General features: G+C 53.8%; 1 protein-coding gene across 1 annotated transcript in view; it reads left to right on the top strand.

Moving 5' to 3' along the window:
* The window catches only part of ARHGAP35 (Rho GTPase activating protein 35), a 125,119-nt gene extending 100,606 nt beyond the window's left edge, over positions 1 to 24,513 (top strand). The window contains exons 4-7 of the mRNA XM_025849604.2: positions 10,555 to 10,632; positions 12,228 to 12,359; positions 19,038 to 19,143; positions 19,970 to 24,513. Coding sequence (XP_025705389.1) covers positions 10,555 to 10,632; positions 12,228 to 12,359; positions 19,038 to 19,143; positions 19,970 to 20,327 — 674 coding nt within the window. The 3' untranslated portion in view covers positions 20,328 to 24,513. The remainder of the gene's footprint in view (positions 1 to 10,554; positions 10,633 to 12,227; positions 12,360 to 19,037; positions 19,144 to 19,969) is intronic.
* The last annotated feature ends 1,655 nt before the right edge of the window (positions 24,514 to 26,168 follow it).

Raw genomic sequence — 26,168 nt, 5'->3', positions numbered from 1 at the left:
AGCCACTTTCTAGAGCTATTGTGGAGGAGATTTGGTGGGACTGGAGCTGTTAAATCCAGTCAACTAGTTCTCTGTGATTCAGCTTTTCAGAGAAGGCAGCTAATTTCAGGATAGATACTCCCATCTATCACTTAATAGTTTAATACGTGCAGTTACGGCTGGACTACACCAACAGGCTTTATGTGAGTAATTGCCATATTTATACTGCTTTGAATTGATGCTAAAGTGCTGAAATAGGAGGTGTGCGGTTTCATCTGCTGTGATTTTTATGGGGGTTCTGTGTTACTTAATCTCTCCCTCCTCCTATAATTCTAGGTTTGTTAGCGAGTTGCTTTCCTATAATCTAAATAGTTGTAAAACAAAGGTTTCTCCACTTTTTTTGACTGCTTCCCCTGTGCCCATTTCTCACCACCCTCTGATTTTCTGTTCACTTGTAAGTCAAACACAAGCCGATTGCATCCTAAAAATGCCCCCTTGCCATAAAAGCAGGCAGTCAGCTCCGCTTTGGCCTCTTGCAGATAAGCAGAGTTTGTGTAGCTTGTGACTCGGCGTTGCTAGCGGATTTCCTCAGGACCCAGTGCCCTGATCAGAACAGCACGCCCTGGCAAGCTGCCTGGAGCGCCCAGCAGCCAAAGAGAAGGAAAGCTTGTTTCACAGAGTAACCCTGCCCTTCCATCCAAGACAGAAATAGTCTGGGTGGAAGCCCAAATCCCCGAGACCGTTCCGATAGGCCTGCCTGGCCGGGCTCTTCCGGTGGCGCTTTCCCTCTCCACAGTGGCGAGCTTGGTTAGCCAGCCTGCCCCGCCCTCAGCGAGCTTAGCCCACAGGGGCTGAGCTTGCTCCTGCAGTCGGTGCCACCGGCTGTCGTTGAAAGTGGCCCGGGCACGCGCTACCCACTCTGCGCCTCCACGAAGCCCACCCGCCTATGCCGTTGAATGGTGACTCAAGGGGAGCTCCTTTGGCCCTCGCTCCTACCCTCTCCTTCATGTGCACGTGTGTGCGTGTGGTTTTCTGTCCCGCTTCCGGGAAGGGGTTGCGGCCCACTTGCGGGGGATCCCAGCCAAAGCCAAACTATGGCCCTGCCCTGTAAGAGTGAACAACCCAGATATTGAAGCCCACGTGACTGACCCCCATGAGATAATGAATTTATCACTGAGTCCCCAGGACCTCCACAGGGACTAGTGGAGGCAGGGAGCGCAGACCCTCACCCAGTACATAAAGGAAGATAGGAGTTGGGCACACTTGTTTATGAACCCCCTTCTCTATGCCGACCAAGCCTAAGGCTTTCGGTTTCCCACATTCCAGGGGCTGGGAAGGCCTGCCAGGATGCCTGGAGGCATGAGACTAGTTGAGAACATACAATTTCAGTCCACTTCCTTCCTTCCCTCCTTTCCGGGGGTAGTTGCTGAATGCCTTCTTCAGGTATGAGCTACTGTGCCAAATCCAGATACCTAGAAGGGTCATCGGAAAACCCTGCCTGCTCCCATGGCCTCCTCGGGGGCCAGCACGCGGCAGATGGCCTCAGAGCTGTACGGGGACTTGCCAGTTTGCTGGTGCCATGTGAGAAAGTTCAGGGTGGGTAGGGTGTGGGGATTTAAGCACAGGCCCTGGGGCCAGACCACCTGGGTTCGAGAGCAGCCCTGCCAGTCGTTTGCCGTGTGGCTCGGTCTCTCCCGCTGGAAAATGGGAATCCTAATAGCGGTAGTATACAACTTACAGGTGGTTGTGAGGCCTTGCCCAGATGGTGCACTTCAAGTGCTTATCCCTGAGCCTGGCCCGTGGTAGAAGCACTGCATAAATGGAAGCTGTTACCATAACACACTTCATTTAGATCTGGGGGTCAGGGAAGCCCTCTCTGAGGGAGTGAGGTTTAGCCAGCCAAAAAAATGGAGGTAAAAGTAGAAGGAACACCCTGTAGGAAGGCCCTGAGGCAAGAAGGGGTCTGTGCTTCCAAGCCAGCCTGATGGCGTCGGGGAGCAGGCTCCGGCCGTGCTGCAGGCCGCCCCAGGCCACGTGTGGTAGAGTTTGTATTTGATCCCGGATGCAGAGCAGAAGGATTGCCGACCAGTGGGGACCACAACCCCCTTTTCTGCTTGAAGATTTGAGGCCTTTAACTTACGAAAAGTACTCTTTCTTAATTCTTAGGAAAGGGAAGCCAGGAAAGGAAGGAGACTGGGCTGTGATTGGTGACATCTTTGTTCCTTTCTTGGTTCACTGGGAATCAGGAACCTGAAAAAAGTTAACCTCTGCCCTCATTAATGCTTGGGAGGAATCTGCCTTGATCTTAAGGGGCCTTTCTAACTTGGGGGCCTGTTGGAAAGGAAGTTGGCATTATACGTGCACATGGGGCTGGTGGTGACACGTGGTACCTGTGTGCTAGCTGGGGCTGTTTCTTTGTTGGTAGCTCTTTGTTTAGCCAGTGAGACCCCTCACTGTGGTGGCACCAGCTCGCCTCAGAGTCACACGGCTATCACCACTGTGCCACTGGGCTTGTGTGAGTGCCGACGAAGTCACACCCAGAGCCCCCAAGGATGCTCGAATTCTTGGCAGAAGGGTCTCCCAGCTGCTCCTAGCTTGGAGCATTGATTGCTGCTTTGCTGGGTAGAGTCTGCTCACCTCGATTATGGGTCACACTCTCCTCTCCTCTCCATCCCGGGCTGCCCGGAAGAGCCGGAAGAGGCAGCATCAACTCTAGGCTGACCTAAAGTTCACTTTGTCAGTGTTTCTTATAAACACATCTATTGGGGTATGCATTTTCTTGAAAATCAGGAAAAATGCAGAGCCCCTTGTTTGGCTCAGAGCAGAGTCCAGAAGGCCTCTTTCACAGTTAATGGCAGTAAATACATGGGTAGCTTATAAAGGATCAGCCAGATGCTAGAGCCACATGATGCCCCAGACCTGGTGTGATATTTTCATCTCTTCCCTCCAGATCTCCTCTCTCCCTTCCTCCTCAGCCTCGAGATTTATGACATGACTATGTGTATGTACAATAGCATTGGAAATTTATAAAGCCACAATGCCTACTTGTGGGGCTAACACCCGGTCAAGCAGTCATAATAGAGTGTTAGTGGCATTCTGTCATGGGGAGAAAGGAGGTCTGGCATTGCCAGAAACAGATCTTGATTGACGAGGGAATTACCAAGGGAAGACAGCTAACAAAGGGGCACTGGCGGGGCCAAAGTGACCCTAGTGTTCGAGTAATAGAAGAGCCAGAAAATCATTCCAGGCACATCCGAAACAGGAAGGCAACAGGGAGATCTGGTGGGGACTCTTTCAGGTCGTCAATAGTAAAACTGCATCGCAGGAATAAAGCAAGGACACTTGCCATTGGCTGGCTTTTTCTCTGGCGAGGAGGCAGCCTTTTTTCTGACGCTCTTCCTCCTCACCCTCCAATTGACAGAGGAGAACGCTGAGTGGGGTGTGAATGAAGAGATGAATGCATAGGACTGCACCAGGGGAACGTTCTCAGAGCCCAGAATGGATCTGGCATTTACAGGACGGAAGCTACACACCATACGCGAGGAGAAGGGGCAGGGAGTTAACGTCCCAGGCGGGAGAGCCCCGTGTCATCATCTGAGACGGAGCCTGAGTGAGCCAGCTCAGAGCCTGCCCCCACCCCCATAGACCAAGCCCTGTGGGCTTGGGCAAGTGGCTTAGCCTCGCTGAGCCTCCATTCACTCTCTGTAAAATGGGAATAAAAACAGTATTTACCTCAAAGAGTTATTGGGTGGATTCACCCTGACAAGTCCTAGTGAAGAACTGAGAAGAGTGCCCGGCACAGAGTCAGCCCGCAGGCAGAATTAACCTCCCATCATTATTCTGTCATTGTCACTATTCTCTCGGTGTGCCAGTCGCTGGCGTTGCAGACTTTTATACATGCAGCCTCACTCTCTGCCACATCCCGACAAGAGTCATTAGCACACAAACCCGTTTGTGATGAGGAACCCAGGGCTCGGAGAGGTGGAGTGATTTGTCCTCAGTCACCCAGCCAGCAGTGAGACAGAGCCAGGATAAGAATCGAGGTCACTTTAGTGTCAAAGCCCATGCATGTTTTAAAATATTTTTCTGCCGACTGGCTTGCCTTGGCTGAGCCCTCAGAACAGGCCCTGCCTCCAGGCAGGCACTGCTGTTGAGGCTTGTTGAGAGTATGGAGCAAAGAGGGAAAAAAATGACAGGCATTAAGCTGTGGGCTTCATTTTACATAGGTCTCTCAGCTGTCCCTCACAGCCTAAGAAGGTAGGTGTTCATCCCATCCGTTCGGCGGTCAAGTGCGCCGAAGTCAGGGGCAGGATTTGAACCCATGTCTCCTGGGCAGCAAAACTCAGGTGCTTCTCCGCTTGCCAACTCGCTTTCCACTCGGATCATGTGGGTAATAGCTACTCCCTTAGCTCTGTGCTCAGGCCTCCTGGAGAGGTGCACCGCTGGGCCGCCGACTGGGGACTGTTCTCTCTGTTGTACACGGAGGGAAGCCCAGCTGGGCAGGGTCTTCCAGCGAGCAAGCAGCTTCTGCTTTTGACCGCAGGCCCCCGCTGCCCCCAGCCCCTCGTCCCGCACTGAGGTGGGGGCAGGAGAAGGAGAGCCCGCGTCTACTGCTGGCCTTTGACCCTAAAGGGGGGCGTCTCACTCCTCCCCAGAGGTCGGCCCTCTTCAGACGGCTTAGATTTTATGGTCGAGGGAGTTTCCTTCTCTCCCTGAGTTCTCGGCACCCCTCTGGCCTTAAAATTTAGCCCGCCTGAGACTTCTTAGATGTATGAAAGAGAGGAACGCTCTATTAGATTTCGGCCCCCAGAAAAGTCAACAAAAGTTGTTTCACAGTTAAGACCGGTATGGTGTGGGCCATTTTAGAGCAGCGGCAGCACCAATTAAGGTGGTTTTTTTTTTTTTTATAGGACTAAGGTGCTGAGTTTTTATATCTAAATATAGAACGTAAAAACTAAAAAAGTCAGTTTGTCTTGGAAGAGGTATCGATTCGTTGCTAGAAAGGAAACTGAGGAGGAATGAGTCCTGGTGTGAATGAGCAGAGGCCAAGCCTGACCCAGGCTGACTGTGGAAAGGCTCCTGGCTGCGAACACCGGTGCTGAGAAATGGTGCTCGGGATCCAGGAATAAAAACCTGTTTGGACATTTCAGAAAATCAGACACATGCCCCGGCAGGAGGTGATTCTCCCTCTTGGTTTCCAAGCTCCCAGTGCCCCTTGTGTGCCAAGTGCTGGGGAGGAGCCGGGCTCAGGGCTCCAGTGTGCCCGTTCTTGGCCCATGGGGAACACCTCAGGGCCGGCGGTGCTGGGCCATCTACTAGCCTTCTTAGGTCATCAAAGGAGGTTTGAGGAAGACCACACCTGAAAGGCCTCTGGAAAGGCACTTATCTGCCTGGGAGGGGCTTAGTGAACATTCTGTAGAAGAAAGAATAAGACCCCTTTGACTTTCTCTTTACTGTTTTTTTTTATAAGATTTTATAAGATTTTTTTTAAGATTTTTATTTATTTATTTGACAGAGCACAAGCGGGGGAGCAGCAGAGGGAGAAGGAGAAGCAGGCTCTCTGCTGAGTGTGCAGCCCAGTATGGGGGACCCTGGGATCATGACCTCAGCCGAAGGCAGACACTTACCCGACTGAGCCACCCAGCCACCCTCTCTTTACTATTTTTTAACATTTAATGAAAGTCGTACGTGGCCATGGATAAAGTTTAAATAATGCAGTAAGGGCTTGCTTATATTACAAAAAAGCAGCAATTACAGTACTTTTTGAAAATGCTTTGTTTCTGAAGTAGCCTGTATCTGTTTCTCCCAGTATGTATTCCCCCATACTGGGAACCCCCTTCCAGTTTTACTGAACATAGAATTTAGGAGTCAGAGGTCTTAGAAGTCTGGGCCATCTTCTAGAATAGCAGTTATCAAAAAGTATGGTTGGTTCCCTGGCCAGCGGTGTGTGGCGATGTGCTGGAAGTACTTGTTCTTGGGCCCCACTCCAAACGCAGAACCGGAATCTCTGCCAGTGGAGCCCTGGCACCTGTATTAAGGTAGCAAGCCTCCCTGGTGATTCCAAAGCACGGCCAATTTTGAGAACTGATGATTCCGAACATAGTAAAAGAAGGCAGACTCTACAGTCACATGGGGTTTACGTCGCAGTTCCTCAGCTCTCTGACCTTGTGCATCTTACTTTGCCTCTTAGTCTCTGCAGCCCCATCTGTAAAATGGGGTTGGTAATAACCTCTCCGAAGAGGCTGTTGTGAGAACGAATGTAAAAATGCGTCGTAAGCACTTGTCAGTGTGTGTCTCTCGTGTGGTAAGCGTTCCATAAGTATTGACGATGGTCGTTGTTAGTGATCTTCCTAGACCAGGTATTGATATTTTTAAACAGCAACCCTTGACAAATGGCTGTCCAGTGAAGGGGAGTTGAGAAGATCTGGCCGATGCCGAGTGCCAGTGGTAGCTACTGATTATTCACATAGTGAGAGAACTCTTCCCTTCCTGCAGTTTCCTTTCTTAGTCTCGGCCCTGTTCTCTAGAGTCATTGGAACAAGACTGTTCTACATGGCAGTTGTTCAGGTATTTGAAGAGAGTGACCTTGGCCTTGCTGAACTTTTCTCTTGTTGCATTCCCAAAGATTAACTTTAACACAGAAGATTTTGAAGGGCTTTTTCAGATAGGGCTTTTGAAAAAAGGAAAGGGAAAAAAAAAAGGCCTAGAGCCGAGGCTCTGCTTTGGTAGCAGGTCTTTGGAGATTTCTGGTGTGTAGAGATGCCTCAGAGATGAGGCTGAAGCTTCTCAAGTGGACTTGGGGGCCTGGGATGGACGTGCAGTCGGGGGGCAAGGGCGCTGCTGGTGAGGCCTTTGCTTTATGCTGGCAGGCGGGAGCCAGAGTCGACGCTGGAGTGTGCATCTGTGTGGGTCCCAGCGTGCGCAGCCCTGGGAGGCCAGGCTGGCTCTGTCAGGCGCCCTCGCTCTCAGCTGTGTCGTTGCCCTCTGCCCTGCTTCAGTAGCAGCCTTCGTGGTGTTTGCAGTGGGCTGTAAGGTTTTGTTTTTATTTAATTGGTGTCTGATTAGTAGCTGTGAGAAATGGTACTGGCCTAGCAAATGATACCTTTCCTGAATTATGCCGTGGTGTTGCATAGGGCAGCAGCAGAATTGCTATTTTTAAAATGGGATTTCGCAAAATAAACATGTGTCCTGATTACAGGAAATACTAAGTTGATGATTAATTGATGCCGTGGAGCTCGCCTTGCGCTTTTAAACGCTTCTACTCTCGTGATCATCCATCTAGTGAGGTTTCAGCGGGCCCACGCCTCGGATCATTTCCAGAGAGCTGATTTGCACCTTGTTTTCTGCCCTCTGGTGCTGCTGGGGCAGGTGGCCACGAGGAGACCATGCAGAGGACTCCTCTCCAAGCTGCAGGTCAGAGTTGCCAAAGGATGGCGAATGTTCGTGAAAGGAGGCTGTCAGGGTCTTTCTTCTGCTGTTCACACAGGGTCTCTCCACACTGGGGCTCAGGTGCTGCGGCCATTGCTACATTCTCGAGGACTTCTTAAGCTCCTGCCATTTGTGCCTTTGTTGTCTTAGTGCCAGAGGGGACTGATACTCAGATAAGGAAGGCTAGGTAGAGAAAATAGGTGTATTTCCAGCCTGGGGGGTGAAGCCTTGTGCCCGCTGACACCTACCCAGCCAGGGCTTGTCGAAATGGGGATGATTTTGTGTGTTAAGTGTATGATACATGTTACCTGGGATGTGCAATAGGTAGGAAATTTAAGTATGTCTGAGACAGTTTGGGAAAGTCACTGAGAAGAGAGACCATCGTAAAACTACTAGGCCCATCCCTGACCTCTGACCTTTGGGCATTGAGAGCAGCAGCAGATGTGCCATCTCAAAAGCACCCCAGGATGCTGCAGGCCCGTGGGCTTCTCCCAAGCCTGGCATTTCTTCTGGGGGGAAGCCTGTGGTCCAGACCCCAACCTGTTGGCCAGATGTCAGACATGTTCCAGAACAGCACTGAGGAGCAAGAGCGGCAGAGGCCCTGGACTTAGACTTTAACATCCTTGTGGTTTGGGGCAAGGGTTTCGCCTTTCGGATCCTCACTTGTCTCACCCACGTCCTTTCTATCCTGGAGCTGCTCCCAAACGGGGCTGAGGCTTCAATAAGTGAGTGAGTGGTAGGTGGATGTGGGAAAGCGCCTAGCTCAGTGCACGGCCTAGAGACACTCAGGAAATGTGGACTCCGAAGGGGCACAGGGTGCATCTGGGGCCTCAGGTCTGGCAAGGGTATGCACTTCACCCTCCCTCCAAATGCAGTGAGGGCAGCTCCCTTGTAGCTAGGCATTGCACAGTAAGATGTCCTTCCTTGGGGCTGGCCTCTTAAGAAACCCCCTTTTCGCGGGGGTGAAAGGCCCATGTGCAGTTAACACCTTTTAAGCCAGAGAATTGATGACTTTGGCTTCGATGTTCTTTAAAGGTTCACCTGCCACTCTTCTGGGGCCCCAGAAATAGGCCGACTGCTTTGATCTTGCCTGATGGGTGCCTCTTCAGAGGCGCTAATCACAGTGATAACTGACGTTGAGACACTTGGCTCTCTGGAGCTTACTGATCGCCTTTTGGCCCGGTCCTCTCTCCGCTGCCCACACTGCCTTCTGGTGTTTGGTGTTGGCTCCCGGGCATGCCCTCAGTGCCCTTTCGGCTAAGCAGAGTTGCTTGAAACCACAGTCTTCAAAAGGGGCCAGGGTTGGTTTAGCCATGAGATCCCACTCTGGTCTTCACCGTGACTTCATCATCCTTTAGAACTGTGATCTTAGGGGTGCAGCAGTGGGCTTTCCTTCCCTGAGACAGGGAGAAGAGGGGGGTCAGTAGCCAGTGACTGGAATCCACTCCAGGCTGAGCAGTGCTTCCTGGGGTGAGGGGTGAAGGGGGGGGTCAGTCTCTCACCTGATACTTTATATTCTTCTGTATTATTTAACTAAATTTTAGTATTGTTTTTAAGTATTATTTTTTTCCTTAGCTGACACTGTATACTAAATCGGTTACAGAAGGATCAGAGAGCTTGGGGGGTGGGGGGGGAAGGGTAATAAAAGAACAAGAAAGAAGAAATAGAGAGGACCTGCTCTAAGAATAGGAAGATCTGTTCAAAGATAAAAACAAAGGGGGACATCTAAAGAAACTGGTCTTAAAAACCTAAAATTTTTAAATTATGTACTTCAAAAAATTCAGTATACAAAATTAGAAGACAGATAACAAAAAGGAACAAAATGTAAACATATGTAATGTTAACATAGTTCCTTACTATTCAGAGGCCTCTTTCAAGTACACAATGAGAGGGACCACTCATAGGGAAATGAACAAGAATGACAAGAACGTTAGCCTGGTGATGGGTATTGAGGAGGGCACGTTTTGCATGGTGCACTGGGTGTTATGAACAAACAATGAATCATGGAACACTGCATCAAAAACTAATGATGTAATATATGGTGATTAACATAACAATAAAAAAATTAAAAAAAAAAAGAATGACAAGAACGTGAATAGGAAATTCACAAAGTAAGAAACACACACTGCCAAGAATCTGTTAAACTTACTAGCTATCCAGAAAACATAAGAAACATAATTGTGGGGTATTTTAACAGGGAAAACCTAAATGATTAACAACAGGACTATTTTATTTTATTTTATTTTATTTTTAAAGGTTTTATTTATTTATTTGAGAGAGAGAAGAGAGAATGAGATAGAGAGCATGAGAGGGAGGAGGGTCAGAGGGAGAAGCAGACTCCCTGCTGAGCAGGGAGCCCGATGCAGGACTCGATCCCGGGACTCCAGGATCATGACCCGAGCCGAAGGCAGTCGCTTAACCAACTGAGCCACCCAGGCGCCCACAATAGGACTATTTTAAAAGTTATTTCGTACTTTGATGTTTTTAAAAAGAAGAATATTTGATTAGAATAAGCTCACAACATACATTGTAAATGAAAAGGGTGGCTTAAAACACAGTATTATCTCCATTTTTCTAAAAAACATTAAAATTCAAGGGGTGCCTGCCTGGCTCAGGGGTAGAACATGTGACTCTTTTTTTTTTTTCAAAGATTTTTATTTATTTATTGAGAGAGAGAGAGAATGGTAGAGAGAGAGCATGAGAGGGAGGAAAGTCAGAGGGAGAAGCAGACTCCCTGCTGAGCAGGGAGCCCGATGCGGGACTCGATCCTGGGACTCCAGGATCATGACCTGAGCCGAAGGCAGTCGCTTAACCAACTGAGCCACCCAGGCACCCAGAACATGTGACTCTTGATCTTGGGGTTGTGAGTTCAAGCCCCACATTGGAGCTACTTAAAAAAAAAATAAAATTCAAAAGAGTACATCAAAATATGGACAAAAATTAGCTGAGGCACTTACACATTACAAAAAAGTATTTTTAAATATTGAAGTGAAGAAGAAAATGGGGGGTGAGTGGGTTGAAGCACATAGGAAAGTCCAGAGTGCTTCACCCTATTCCTCTGGCGGGTGCCTTGTTGCTCAAGTCCAGCCCTCCTCGTTCTCTGCTCTGCACTCCCTGCTCCTAAGAAACGTGCTTGTTTCTCCTCAGGATTGAGCACTGAAGGCATCTACCGGGTCAGCGGGAATAAGTCTGAGATGGAGAGTCTGCAGAGACAGTTCGACCAAGGTAAGGCCACAGCCTGGCCAAGCATCAGAGGCTGGAGCCGGCCAAGGCAGACGGAACAGCCAGGCTTGGTGACTGAGAAAGAGAAAATATTTGGCCCTACTTAGCCTTGCCTCCGTGTGCACACTGCCATGTGGAAGAGGGGGGGACAGGCCCTATCAGCAAACAGAAGCATCGTCCCTGCCAAACCCGCGTCAGCCATCTGCCCCCCATGTTACCATCCACTGATGCTGTTCCAGGTCACCCCGGCATGCACTTCGGTCACCTCTGGGGGTCTTACTTTCCTTGCAGTGGGCCCAACAAGGGTGGTTGCAGGCACATAATACGAAGTGGGGTTGTGGTCATGGTCCTGTTTTGCCAGGGCCCAGGAATACACATGACTCCCCTCCTCGCCAAATCCCTACACAAGAGAAACAATGCGAGGGAACATTTATGATCAGCTGAGCATTGGGACCCAGGCTCCTGAAGCTGAAATCTCGTGAGTTAGACTGGCTCTTGGCAGGGACTCCTGTCTCCTAAGCTAGGTCTCAGAGGCCTAGGGCCAGAGAACCAAACTCTCAGCCCTAGAAGTGAGCACACTACGGGATGAGAAGTCACACCCACTGGTGCCAGAAGCAAACGAGCCAAAGCAATAAAAGTTCTCAGATGTTACCAGCCAGAAAGTAAGCTGAGGATCAGAGTAGGGTCCAACTCTGCGGGTGGCTGGGCCTGGGGGGACCAAGCCAGACTCTGAAGCCAGGCAGCCCGTGGGGCCTACAGGACAGAGCAGCCAGGAGCAGGCACCCTACCCGCAGGCTCCCGGGGAGCCATAGCACTGTGCGACGCCACGGCCAGTCTCTGCTAGCTGGCAGTAGGGGGAGGGCATACACTAGGGAAGGGAAACACCTGTTTATCTTGCAGGATAGGAAGCATGAGGTCAAAATGAGGGTGTAGCCGCACACTTGGGTATGTACTTGTGTATATTCAAGAATCTGTTAACAGTTTATATCTCCCCAAAATGGAAACAGCTTATGTCTAACAGTAGATGATTTCTTGTAAATCAGGAATGCAGTATTCAAAGAAAAGTGAAGACGCAGAGGTCAGTGGTGTCATAGGCTGGGAGGGGCCAGAGGGAGAAAGATGAGTCTTTTCCCCCCTGCCGCTTTAAGGAACAAGGATGGAGGCAGCAGTCAGGATTGTTGGTAATGTTCTGTAACCCACCATGAAAAGTGAGCCAACCTTTTAGGAAAGTCTTTTGTTTTTTTTCCAGAGGGGAGGGTATATGGAAAAGGTAGCACCACATCCCAGCCAGACAAGGGGATTGGGTGGCACAGAATGACAGGGTGCAGTTGCTCTGTTCAAAGGATGACCTTGGAAGGAGGCATGGGGTGTCAGCCTCTGTCTGCAGATCTCACAATTTTTTTTTTTTTTTTTAGCAGTACCCAGGGATGCCACCTCCCGTTCTGTCTGTGAAAATCCCGAGTCCCTGCCCTGGCTCCAGGCCACCCCTGGGCAGCATCCCAGGGTCTTCGAGGTTTCTCTGACTTCCCCCAAGCACTGAGTTTTCCTTTTGCTTGTCTCCAGCTTATATTGCCCTCATTCTCCCAACTTCCTTTCAGACCACAACCTGGACTTGGCAGAGAAAGACTTTACAGTGAATACCGTGGCTGGTGCCATGAAGAGCTTTTTCTCAGAGCTGCCAGACCCCCTGGTCCCGTACAACATGCAGATTGATCTGGTGGAGGCTCACAGTGAGTACTGGCAACCCGGCCCGGCTCCCGGGTGCAGGCAGCACCCCGGGCTGTGTTGGCTGAACTGGGGGGGAGGGGTTGCAGCACCATGAGAATGGGTCCTGCTCTGAGGGAGCAGCCACTCTGGCTCTTAGAGCCGGGGTTGGAAGGACAGAGGGGCTTGCAGATCAGGCCCCTGCCTTTGTAGACCAGAGGGGCTTTTCTAAGGGTTCTGTCAAGGAAGTTGCAGGTTCCCCCAAAACTCTGTGAGTTAAGAGCCTGGATTTGTATCAGACTTGAGTCACATCCCTGCTCCTTTGCTTGTCCACAGTGGAAGCGTGGCCCGCACAGCCTTCCCTGACCCTTGGTTTCCTACGACACTGTCCCTCCTCCTATTTATGAAAGATTAAGAGAGCTCTAGAGGCAGGGCTGTAACAGGCCTTTCTTCTCCCCTCCACTCACCCATCTCTCTTACAAGGAAGTCAGCGTGTGGTCTGGGTCTCTGGAGGAAAAGGGACAGCTTGCATTGCCCTGACCAGATGCTCACTGGGGGCTGTAGCAAGGTAGCACCTCTGGTTATACTGGCGACCTTTTTGTGCCATCCTGCCGGCCCCAACAGCTGTTTCCGCCCCCGACCTGCCCGTCTCGGGAGACGCCTGTCCACAGTATTGGGAGTCTTCCCAGCAGGCAGCCTTTCCCGGACTTGGTGCTGTGCTGCAGCTTTCCACCTTGTGGCACTTTTTCCCTTTTTTAGTCCAAGGCGGCCTTCCTGCTTTGCAAGCCTCGTGGGCCAAGACCCCCAGAAGGAGCCGTTGCTGTGCAGCTGCAGAAGGGAGGGTCTTGGCCAGTGACGGGGGGTGGGGGGGATGGGGGCGGGGGACTGTGTTCCTTAGACTATAGGACCTTAGTCTCATCTCATCATTGCCCAACTCAAAAGAGGGAGTTTTGAGCCAGCATGATTTACTCACAAGGCTGATGGTGTGGGCAGCAGTTTGGGGGAAATCACAAATCAGGGTTTTAAGTCTTGGATCACGGGCTTTTTGGGACTTTGGGAAATGGGGTTACCGACAGCAGCCCAGCCGGAACTGTGGAGGCACCCCTGTCAGAACCTGGCTGCTGCTGGGATTGCGGGGCCCCCGGAGTCACCTTTTCCTGGTCTGCATTTCCCATGATGCTTGTTTCTGCAGGCTGGGTACCACCTTTGCCATACTTTATCCCCGTGGTCTTGGCAGAGCGAAATCTCTCACAGCCCCTGAACTGCTCCTGAGCTTATCTGAGCCCATCAGGGATGGAGCGGAAGCGCAGAGCTCTGGCTCGATCATCCATCGGGTTGCCTGGCCTTCTTTCCCAGCAGGAGTCCGGGTTTCTCCAGAGGCTGGGTGGGGATGAGTGCAGCCTTCTGCACCGCACCTGCTGTCCAAAGATAGAGCCCTCCCAGCGGTGCCTCGTCCAGCAGGCTCCAGGCTGGCCTAGATGTGAAACGCATAGGAACTCTCCATCTGGAGCCAGCTTGCTTTCCACCTAAGCTCCCCTCTGGGCGGAAGTTAGGAAGAAAAGGTGTGGGCTGGTGCTCCAGCGCTCCAGGCGGGAGGATTCCTGTCAGCGGCTGTCTTGACTTGGCGCCATCTAGAGGCTCGTAGGGTCCTGACTCCCGACAGAATCCCATTGTTTCTGCAGGAACTGCTGACATAGCATCTTTTGGGGGTTTTTTTGGGGGAGGGGCATGGGGGGGCAGGGGAGGGAGGTGTTGCTGATAGGGAATCAGCTGCCCTTCCTACAGCAGCGTCCCTGGCTTCCACTGCCGAGGAAGGGAGCTTCTTGCCGCTCCTGCAGCCTGGAAAAGGGTGGAGATTTCTGCTTCCTCTTCCCATTGTGTGTTTCCTGTGCCCCCAGCTAGTCAGCTGGAGCTCCTCAGCTGGGGCTCCGTTGTCTTGAACCTGGGGGTGGGCGGAAGGTGGGGGGCGGGGGGGAGGATCTCGCTGACTGGGCACCTTCCCAGGCCACTGGGGCTGTGCATGTCCTGGGGTGGGTCTCACTGAGCCAGGGACACCAACCAGGCAGGACCAGCGTTAGTGTTAAGGGACATTATGAAACGAAGATTCTCAAGCCCAAAAGTAGGTATTCTCAGCCTGGCTGGGTTTCCATGGCAACATCAACTTGACCAGCTCTTCCCACTTAATACCTAAGAGCTGTTGTGTCTGTGTGTGTTCAGGGCTTGGAAATGGTTTCAGATCCCATCACAACAAATATCAAGGTCACTATCAAATTGTTTTGTTAGCTCCAGAATTTCACAATATTGAACATTGCTGAAAATAGGCCCACAAATAGAGATTCTTGTGATTATTCACCAGTTATCTTCCCACCGTACTCAAGGTGATGTGTGTGTGATTCAGAGGTAGCAGCAGTGGCCGCCGCCCATACAGCTTAGGGAGTGGCATGCTGGGGCTTGACCTTCTGTGCACAGACACTGTCCCTGCCCTCCCGGGGCACGTGCTCTAGTTACCTGCCAGACAGAATGAAGCCAGCTGAGCTAGAAGTGCGGAAAATGCAGTGAGAGGGCCTAGGGTCGAGGGCTTCATGGAAGAGGTGGCGCCTGGGCTGTGGCCTCAAGGAGGACCAGGATTTCAGGAGGCAGAGAAAAGGGCTTTGAGTTGTTCCCTGTTCTTTCTCACCCACACACCTCACCCTGGCCTTGACCACCTGTGATCATTTATTCTTGCCCCGCGTCTTCTCTTTCTCCTCTCACGACACCCCTAACCCCACCACCACCGATGTGGAATCCCACCAGTCCAGCCAGTCCCCCGCAGGCCCCGTCCTGTCTTTTGTGCCAGAGGGTTCCTAGAGCCAGCTCAGTCTTTGCACAGATGTCCTGAGCCTAAGGACCTTTGGCTCCAGGCCCTCATTAGCCCCATAACTGCTTATAAAGCTCCATATGCACAGTTTAGTCTACAGAGAAGACCAGTAGCTTTCATCAGCTTGTCAAAGGGATATGTGCCCCAAGTGGTTCAGGATACTGGCTCACCATCTTACCATTCCCATCGAGAGCTGGGATGCCTTACAGCTAGAGATGATAAAGTAATTCTGGGATTCTGCTTCCTCTTGTCTGTCGAGATAACTGCATCAGGTCCCAGGGGTGTTCCTCACTCACATCCTGGCACGTGCCAGGCCCTGTGTAGGACCGGGCAGATGGCATGGACAGATGACTGTGTAGTCCCTGCTTCATCTGATGGGTTGGGAAGCACCGGACAGGTGACTGCAAGGTCATGCCTCCTGCAGAAAGACACCCAGAATCTTCCAGTCCAGGCCCAAGAGTGAAATCTCGGCCTCGGCTTCGTTTTGCACCTGAGGGAGAGGTGGGGGTGGCATGCCGTGAGTGCCTGCATGCGCATCACTGAGAGGGTGAGAGGGCCTTGAGCCAGGCTTTTCCTTTTCTGCTGCTGCAGGTGTGCGAGATGGTCAAAGGCCATCAGAGATTTTCCTCCAGGCTCTGAGTTTGGTGGCAGCAAATCCCAGCCTAGAGTCTGATGGCCTGGGCTAAAGGTGGCAGCAGAAGAGTGCCCTAGCCAGGGCAAGAACAGTGTTTGGGATCAAGAACCCTGACAGCAACTTGTGTGACCTTGGACCAGTACTCTTACTTCCTGGAGCTACACTTGATCTCTGTGCTGTGAGGAGTGTGGCGGGCTAACCCCTAAGCCGTGGCCTCTGCTTCCTCCTGAGTTCTTGGGGTATTTGTTAGTTCTCAATGAGTTCTCAGTCGTCTGGTCTGTGTCCAGATTTTGTCTTGGTTCGGCTGGCCTGAAAATGCCTCTCAGGAACCTGAGACCGAATTTCACAAGTATGGGGTGTGAGCTGGGGAGGCCCTGGCCCTGCAGAGGTGCCCTCGCCATCCCACCTTTTCCTTCAGAGAGGATCACTGGGGGAGCCCCGCAGCGTGGCAGGAGGCCGGGGACCCAGAGCAGGCATGCCGGACTGGGAGACGGCCTGTGCCCACCCACCCTCCCCCTCACCAGTCTTCTGTCTGTGGCGCTGCCTCTTGGTTTTCTCAACCAGCATGTAGGAGGAGCCCCGTGTGGTGAGGGCTACACAAAGAGCGACTCTGAAGTTGTCCCATTAGCACTCTGGCACTGTCCAGAGGTAAGAAATCAGTGGCGTCCTGAGTACCCGAGAGAAGGTTCCTTTGCTTGAGGGAGGAGGCGAGTGAGGTCAAGTCAGCAAGATGGGCCGTGTTTTTCATGAGACAGAGGGAAGGCTGGGCTCTGCACTGAGAGGCTTCTGTTGCTCTCCTTGATGTTCTTCCTCCCTTCTCCTCCTCCTCCTGCCAGACTCAGTGCTCCTCAGCACTCAGGAGCACCTGCGCCTCAAAGCCGGCTGGAGGAAGGGAGCAGGGAAGCACAAGGAGAGGGGCCATCTAGGTCCTTGCTGAGCACCTCGCTGCCACGCTACGTGGGGAGGGAGGCTGGCATTCCCAAGGACAGCACACGAGTCCCGGTACTCCCACCTCTGCGTGCTCCTCTTCCCAAGGAAGACAGAGGCAGCAAGCATACTTGTCGCTCAGTGGAGGACAGGCCCCCGTCATTGCCAGCCCCGCTTCCTGCCTCTAGCCAGGAGCACGGGTGAGGCCTGCTCTTGGGTGCAGGTGCCCCAGGGGTCAGGTGCCCAGTGGAAACACACAGCTGCGTTGGTGGCGCACCACGGGCGCCCAGGAGAGACCTGTACCAAACTCGCGTCTGGGAGAGGGTGTGATGATTCTGTGGGGGGGATTCTGAGCCCCGCACATGCTTCTCAGGTGTCAAGACAGTCACTCCTGCTGATGAGAGCAATGTACTTGTTTTAAGTAAACTTTGTACTGAAGCTTAACAGGAAAGATTTTTGAAACTCAAAGCCAGAGAGAAAGTGTACTCTTGAAGTTGAACCCTTAAAGCTTGGGTGGAGAGCCCTGAGGGTGATAATGGCCCCACACAATTAGTTCCTGTGGCCTTTCAGTCATTTTCTACCAGACAGCTGTTACGGAAACACGATTTTTATGAAGTCCCACAGTTGAGTCAAAAGATTCACCGGGTTCCATGCCTGTGAGCCTGCTGGCAAAAGCTCTGGGTCACTCCAGCCCTGTCCATCCTTGCGGCCTTCCTTTCCACTGCTTCCTGCCCCTCAGACTGCCTCCAGGTGCTGACTGTGTGTCTGCATCTCACCGTGCAGCATCACCATCGTCAGCCCCTCGTACAGACAAGGGGTGCACGCTCACAGGTGTCACTCACCCACACTCACACGGCTGCCTGGTGTCAGAGACAGGATTTGAACCCAGGACCGCGGGGGTTGGGTTTGGGCTCTGACCCGCTGCACGCACGGCCTTACCCCCCTGCACCTTGCCGTCCCTTCCCCGCGGTGCACACTCCGCCTGTCCTTCCCAGTCTAGCTTGAGCCAGGCTCCTCCTGCGCCTCCCTGGACCATGACTCTGGGGGCACGTCACCTGCTGCAGAGGTTCTTAACGTGGAGGCCAGAGGCTTCCTAAGGAATACGATGAGTTTTGGGGAACCCGCGAGCCTCCAGAAATTGTAGACAGAGTTGTGCATGGCGTGTTTGAGGAGAGGCTCCAGAGCTTACATCCATCGCAAAGGAGTCTGTGCCCCCACAACAGTCAGGAGCCATCATATTTTTTTAGCCATTCACCCACCCCCACAACCCTAAGTGAGGGGTAGTTGTTATCTCTTCCTGGATCCGACTGTGGTTTTTCTGGGTCCTAGGTGTCACCTTCAGCTCTTAGAAGTAGTCATAAGGAGGTCTTTCATGCTCAGAGAAATCTGGGCTGGCTCTCCCAGCCAAGGCAAGCCAAGCGTATTCAAGAAAGGGCAGCCGGGACCCCAGGGAGCAAGCACAATGGGCCCCACTCAGGTTCTGCAGCCAGTCAGTGGGGTCTGGTTCCCAAGCTCTGCAGCCTTTCTGGGCCTCACCTTCCTTATCCCTCAGTGGCCTGACAAGCCCCTGCCTCATAGGACGCCGACGACTAACTGAACCAGGACTGGTGCGGATGAGCACTTGTTCGAGTTGGCTTGTATTCCCACTCCCACTGCATTAGGATTCCATGATGGGCAAAGTGTGGGCGGTAATGGGGGAAGGGGGTGCATAGTGCCTTTGATGAACTGCCTGAGAATTCCCCCACTGTTTCCATCAGCTCCTCCAATAGGGAGTTGTGTAGAGGGTCCTTGTGTCTCTAGGAAAAGGACAGAGCCCTGGTCTTGTGACAAACTCCCTCCCTAGACAGTCTGTTGGCGTGGGTGGGTGGCAGCGCTCACCCGTCTGGTCAGGAAGCATGCAGGCTTTCTGCATTGGGATGCCTGTCTCCAGGGGCAACCGGATGAGCAAAGAATGGTGTTCTTTATGGTGGTGTCTCTGTGGATCCTTGAGTCTCGGATAGTGGGGGCCAGGAAGCCCCAGGCACACAGTGCTCCCCTTCAGCAAGGGCCTGGGACCCAGAGGTAGGCCTGGCTTTTGGGTCGGTGCCACCGCCAGGTGTGCCTGCCTTGGGCAGAGGCTTTTGGGGGAAAGACTGGGGTTGACCTTGTCTGAAAGCCCTGGGCGGTGTGTGCCCTGAGGTGGCCCTCAGCCCGCTAGTCTCACCACCTGCCCAGGACCAGTATTTGTCTTGAGCCCGTAAGCCACCAGCCATGGCCACGAAAGACTTTGGTTTTCTCTTTCCTCAGAAATCAATGACCGGGAGCAGAAGTTACATGCCCTTAAGGAGGTACTCAAGAAATTTCCAAAGGAAAACCATGAAGTCTTCAAATATGTCATCTCTCACCTGAACAAGTATGTTGCAGGGCTTGCTATTTGGTCTTCCCTCCTCCTGAAATTGCCAGTTAGGGCCAGCTAGCAGCAGAATGATGGACCAGGCCGTGTTCTCAGCCTGGCAGCCAGGCCCAGCCCAGCCTGCCAGGGGCTGCTGGTGCACCTCCTCAGTGGGCGCACATCTGGCTCACCGAGGAGTATCCTGGCCTCCTGGCTCCTCACATTGCCAATCCTGGTTCTATCTGAGAGGCCCAGGCGGCCCTGAGCATGCCCAGAGTCCTCTCCGTGTGTGACAAAACACTGAGCAAGATGGGGGTGCTGTGAAGAAACTTAACCTGTCAAGTGAGTGCAGGAGCTGCGGGCAGGAAGTCTGTCAGCAGACTGTTTCCCGGATTTCTTCACAGACAGAATAGGTTGGTTTTCCAGGCGAACCTGTTCCTCTCTTGGCAGAGTGGTGTTTTATGGAGTTCCAGCTCAGGATGTGCACACTCCCTCTCTATTCAGCCAGAGCAGCGTCACACACCCTGGTGTCTGGACGAGAGTCCCTGAGGCAGACCGTCTACCCGTGGGGTTTGTGGAGGGCATCCCATGAGCCAGGACCCCAGAGCCACCCCTCAGGGGCTGACCCAGTGGTGACACGGGAGCAGAGCGCTGGCCACACAGGGTCTCAGGTGTCGACTTCCAGGCTAGGCCACAGACAGCTGTACTTGGGCCTTTTCTGTTTTCAGGTTGTGGGAGAGCAGCTGGGGTGACGGTGACCATGAGCACACAGGGGGCAGGGCAGGGGCCCTGCTGGCGGAGAGCCTCATCCAAGGTGCTCTGACCATGAGTTTGGTGTCCCCCACAGAGTCAGCCACAACAACAAGGTGAATCTCATGACCAGTGAGAACCTTTCCATCTGCTTCTGGCCCACCTTGATGAGACCCGACTTCAGCACCATGGACGCCCTCACGGCCACGAGGACCTACCAGACAATCATTGAGCTCTTCATCCAACAGTGCCCCTTCTTCTTCCACAATCGGCCCATCAGTGAGCCTCCTGGTGCCACGCCCAGCTCCCCCTCTGCCGTGGCTTCCACCGTCCCCTTCCTCACCTCCACACCTGTCACGAGTCAGCCATCACCCCCCCAATCCCCTCCGCCCACCCCCCAGTCCCCCATGCAGGCCCTGCTCCCCTCCCAGCTTCAAGCAGAACACACGCTGTGAGCCACCAAGGCCTGGGGCAAAAGGAGACCTTCTCTCTTCCACGGGGTGGCGTTTGGTCTTGAACAAAACCAGGTCCACTGGGGTAGGGGTGGGGAGAGTGTCCCCTCTCCCCTGTTAACCTTCTCAAGACCTCAGCGCCAGCACCAGGCCCAGTCTGCCGTGGGCTGGGCTGTCAGGCCCCCTGAGCCCGGCGCTGCAGACCTAGAGCTGTTCGCAGCCATCAGGGGGCACCCTGCCCTTTGACTTGGACCCTTTTGAGGCCTGCACTGGCCAGGCAGTGGCCCCCGCGGCCCTCCGCACGCTCACTGCTCCCCAGACCATCTGCCCCACCTGCCCCCGCATACCAACCTCGGGGCATCCACCCGCTGCTTGGACAGAGCCCCGGCCTCTGCCAACGGGAGGAGGCTCCGAGATTTGGGCCGCCCCAGGGTGAGGCCGGCAGCCCCCGCAGAGAACAATTCCCGTCCGTTTCATCCGTCTCTTCCCACCTTCCATATCTGCACCCCCACCCCCGTTAGGTGAGCCCCTGTCCAGCAGCCTCCCCGGGAACACCCAGGCCACAGCTCTGTCAACCCAAGGTACAGTGCTGAGGGTGCTGGCCCGGCAGGTCAGAGCAGCGAGGGTGGCTGTGTGCCTGGACCACGAGTGTGTGGCTTCCTCTCCGCTTCCCACATGCCCCCTCCCACTTCACAGGCTTTGGGGATACAGTCCCTTTAAAACAAAGAACACTGGAAGGAACATGGAAAAAAATCCCCAGTAACTTACAAAAGAAAGAGGAAGACACTGCAGACCTCAAGATCCACCCCTCCTCCCACCTCTCGGAGAAGCAAGCAGGTGGTCACAGGGAAACCAGGATGCCCAAGGGTGGTGGCCAGAGAAGCTGTTGGGGTCCCGCTTAAAGCCTGTCACCAGATCCCCTTTCCCCAAGAAGACAGTTTAAGCCCTTGGTGGGAAGAGCTTGGGGAGACCAGCCTGGATCCTGGTCTGCTTTGGAAGACACTACAGTGCTGTGGGAACACTACTCTTGTGTGCGCCTGGGTGTGTGTGGGTGTGTGCGTGCGTGAGTGCTTGTGCACGTGGGGGTATGCCTTTTCGAGAGGGCACAGCTGGGGGGACGGTGGGTGTACCTGGGGTTTGGTTTAGTTTGTGTGCTGTAGGGAGTGGAGTCATTTTCATTCTGGGCCACAGAACACCACTGGCCCAGGGGTGTTCATGGGAAGTGGGCGATGTGTGGAGAAGTGTGGTTGGCCCGTTCCTGCACAGGGACAACCTTTGTGCTCCCAGGACTAGGAGGGCCTGGAGGGGCAAAAGTCACAATCTGTCAGAGTCACGAGGGTGCCGTGCCTGCCTGTCACCCACACAGCCTGTGGCCCTCCCTAGCCCTTCCTGGGAAGTGGCCTTCGCCTCGGCTTCCTCGCCTTCCCCCTGACCCCTGGAGAACCCTTCGCATGCCCCACCTTCTGTCCCCCAAACACAGCGATTCTGCTAAGGCTGCTACAGATACTGGCTGCCCTCCCACTCCTCGTGGCCGGGCCATGGCCTCTGCGACTGGGAAGCCTGACACGGAGGTGCCGTGGGCTTCGGGGCCCTGCAGGCCACGCAGCCTCCAGGTCTCTTTGCACTTTAAGAAGCAACGCCTGTGGTAGGTTCTACGATGCCCTGGGTCCCCTCAGCCGGGTGGCCTGACAGCTGCCTCGCTTGGGACAGCCTCGAGCCCCAGACCCTGGCTGTCGGCTGTTGGAGGGTCGGGTAGGCCCTGCGCTCGCTGACTTCTTCCTCTGGATAAGCTGGATACCTTAACTGTTAATAGTTCTTGTTCGGCAAGATAAGGTGCTTGGAAAACTATCCCTGCAAGTTTTACCACCTCTTTTTAAGAACACTAGTCAAAAAACAAACCTAAGGTACATGAACGTTGATGTAAATGTTGGGTGAGGGATCTCTTCTGTGGTGGCTCTGTGCCCAATGCTCGAGGTCAGGGTTGGCAGGAAGGTGACGGGTGGGGTTGTGACCGGTTGGCAGACCCGCAGTCCTGGCTCTCCAGCCCCCTCTGCTCGGAGTCCCGGGCAGGTGAGGAAATCACTCCATTGAACGAATCTCCCTTTTTCTAGATCATGCTCACCTACCCACTCCGAGGCAGCCCCTCAGGGATTGGGTGGGGGTGGTCTGGGACCACCATCCCTTGTGTGAACTGAAAAGTAGCCCGGTCCCCCTCCCACCACCCCCGTTAACCAGTTTCCTCCGCCGCCTCCTTTGCCACCCTACCACCACCACCTGCATGCCTGGGCTGTGCCCCAGGAACTGGCCAAGCCCCTAAGCTCCCCGCATCCCTGAGACTGTACAGACGTACAGAGAGATGGTGACTTTTCTGGGTGTGTGGGCAGGGGTGGCTTACCAACAAGGGACAGCGGCTTTGTGTCCTTTCCCTCATGGAAGTGGCAGGAGCCGGGCTTTTCCGGGGTAGCCTCTGGGCCAACAGCACCCCCTGCCAGCCAGCTCGGGGAGCCGCAGGAGCCCCTTCACCTGGCTGTGCCCGGTGTCCTGCCGGGGCTTAAAGGATGCACAGGAGGGACCTGATGGCTCATGCCCCGGAAGAGCCACCGGGGGCAGGAAGCGCCAGGGGTTTCTCTTGTTTCCATTTCTTCTGTCAAGTCTAGCTTCTAGTTTTCTGCTTCTCCAGACTGACTCGGACTGGGGGCTGTCTCTCTTGTCATTCTGGGTTGGCATTGCCCTTCGTGGTAGTTGGGGGCCCTGGGCCGGGGGTTCACACCCAGACCGAATGGGCACTTGGACGGGAGCCACAGAGGCAAGCCGGGGCATGTGTTGGGACGTGCTGCCGTAAATGGAATGCTACCCACCCCTCGAGTCCATCCAGCGTGTGAAGCCCCGAAGAGTGCTTTCATGATGATTCTCCCGCTCTGGAATCGAGGGAAGGGCAGGCATTAGTCAGCCTTGGCCAGAATGGGGGAGCGGGTCAGCAGAGGTGACAGGACTAAGTAGTGGTTTGCCCGGGAGCTCTCTCCCTGGCCCATGTTCCACATCCGCAAGAGAATAGTTGCCATGTTTGGTGGAAATGAACAGCCCTTGGTTGTGAGCGGAAGGCTGATTCTGGCTCTGACACGGATGCTTCCGTGGAGGAAGGGGTCCAAGGTTGAGCGGCTTGCCTTGTGAATGCGCCCTGAATTCTTGGCTGTGTTGCATATTGGGGATCACACGCGGCACGTTTATTCCTGCGCTCCGTCACATCGTTCTTCCCATCACTTGACGTTCTGGAGTGCTGAGGAACAGCACTGTTTCCTGTGTTCTACACCCTCCTGCCACCTTGGTCTTCCTACCGCGAGGCAGGAAGCCTTCGTGCTGCCAGGTGTGGTTCTTCTAGGAGAATTGGTTGGGCTCTGCCAGGTGGACAGAGGGCGACATCATAGGAGCCGCACGCTGGCCAGGGGGGTCCTGGAGCGCACACCTGCCCCTGGCTTTGCTGGGGCCCTGGTCCCCTGGTCTCGGGGGGAGGCCTGGAGGGCGGTCCATCCTCAGCCCTGAAACTTGAAAAGCTCGCTGTGTTGGTGAGAACCCTGCCCCTCTGGGCCCCCTTCCCCTTCCTGCAAGGACAGCCACGCTGCTTTGGAGTTTCCGAGAAAGGAGCGGACACCGTCTCGCTGCCACTGAGGGCACTGCCCAGCCGCTGTGTCGCCGAGAGAAGGAAGCCCCAGGGCCTTGGGCTACTTGCTGGGGACCAGGCCCCACGGTCCTCCTGTGCAGTGGGCGCGGTGTGCCCCGCGGACGGGGACAGCCGGCACTGCACTCGCTCCCGGGCCTCGCCGACTCCGCAGACGGTGGACGAGGAGTCGCCCTCCTGTTGCTTGGCAGGTTCAAGCCACTCGTTTGCGCTTAGGTGAAAGGACAGGGACGGACCGAGTCACGCCTGGGACCTGCTGGCGACGGGGGGGGGGGGGCTGGGTGGGGGGGGAAAGGCCATTCTCTCCCGAGGTGGTGGGGCCGCGGCCGGGAAGGGTCCTTCCCTCCTGGGGAGCCAGCTCTGTGCCCACGGCAGTCAGGTTACACTTTCATGTAGTCGAGACAGGGCCTAAGTTATTGTTTGCATAAAAAAGAATCCTGTTCCCTGTGTACATAAAAAAGAAAAGGAAATGTCTGGATTGTATGGGAATAAAACTTGTTTGAAAATTTGGAATAGTGCTGCTGCCAGCTTATTTTTCTGGTACTTGTATTTTCACATGTTAAATGATCTTTATATATGTTGAATTAACAAATATTTTGAGTTTCCTGAGAAAAAAAAGCATATTAATGGTATTGAAATGTGTTAGTAGTCTGGCCGTGTGCCTAAATTTCTGTTTTGCAGCAAAAGTGGAGAACTGTATGTAAAGAAAGTATAACAATTATTTCTTTGTATTTTAGGGGCTTTAACCAGGACATCCTCTAGTTGGTGTTAGGAATGTTTGCTTAATTTCCAGACCTTTTTTTTTTTTTTTAAACACGTTGTGGGGTTTTTGAGGCTCCAACCTGATTAGTGCATGGTCAGCCATCAACTAAGGCTGAGGCATCTCTGACTGAGGTGGTTTTGTTTGGTTTTGTTTTTTAAAATCATGTATTTGCTACAAAGTATTGTACTCGTCTCAATGGGAATGGTGTAAAAAACTGAAAAGGCCTTATGTGATATGTATCATAGTTAATAAATCAATCTTGTAAAAAACCAAACCTGAGAGAGATGAAGGTGGCCCCTCCTGCCAGGGCCCTGAGCACCCTTCCCTCAGCGGACGTGGCCTCAGGCCCTGTGGGGACCCCAGCTCCTCCTCAGAAGCCACGGCCAAGGCCCAGCACACGGGAGGAGACCGTTCTCTGGCCACAGGGTGCAGGGATCCTAGAGCACCCCCAGGAGAAGGTGTCTGGGGGGGGGCAGTTCAGGTTCTTTAGCCAAAGCCCAGACCTCTGTGGCCATAGGCCCCCAGCAGGGGACACCAAAGTCAGCAGCCCCTGCCCTGCCCTTTCACCCCCTCCCAGACCGGTTGTCTGAGGCCATGCTAGTTGTGCAGGGGGCTTACTGCCTGGGTGGCCCTGGAGTGTTAGCCTCTGTTAAGCCCCTTCATTCAGGACAGCGCCTCCAGGGATGGCTGGCTCCCTAGGTGTGCGTGCACCTGTGCCCTTGCTGTCCCTAGTGCCTCCGTTCTGGCACAAGCCCTAATTCCAGCTCGCTGCTTGCTGATGGGCAACCCCACACCCTAAGCGGCCCCCCTGCCCTCAGCCTTGCCCCTTGCCATCCATCTTCTTCATAGCCCAAAGTTACTCCAGAAGGAAGACCTAGCTCCGCATTACCTATGGCAGAAGCGAGAACTCGTCAACGTACAGGACACCCCCCCCTTCCTGTGCCCGTGGCAGACGTGGCTTCTGGACCAGGACATCCACGGAGCTCGGGCCCCACAGCCCTCGTGCCAGGCAGCCGCCGCCCATCAGCAGAGCTCCGGCGCTGGCTGGGTGCTCCCTCAGCCAGGTGCCCACGGGGAAGTGGGCGCTCTGACAGCAATGCTGGGAGTCCTCACTCTGGATCCCACCCGCTGGCGTCGGTCAAAATCATTCCTGTTCTCTGCGTGCATCCAGGTCTTTGCTTGTGCCGGTCCCTCTGCCCGGGATTCCTTCTGTCCGCACACCCCCAAACGTCAGCTCTATCCATCAGACCTTCACCCACCCCTCAGAGCTAGCCTTCCTCTAGAAATCCTTCTAGAGGGCCACAATGATTCGCCCAACATCTATTATTTGCTTGCCCTGGGGATTCATGTGACTCCCCCATAAATGCTTCAGCACTCATCCTATTTAAAAAAAAAAAAAAATACA

This window comes from Callorhinus ursinus, unplaced genomic scaffold, assembly GCF_003265705.2.
Source record: "Callorhinus ursinus isolate GAN/ISIS: 27379988/994484 unplaced genomic scaffold, GSC_fseal_2.0 scaffold71, whole genome shotgun sequence".
Lineage (NCBI taxonomy): Eukaryota > Metazoa > Chordata > Mammalia > Carnivora > Otariidae > Callorhinus > Callorhinus ursinus.
This window is presented reverse-complemented; position numbering and strand designations above follow the sequence as displayed.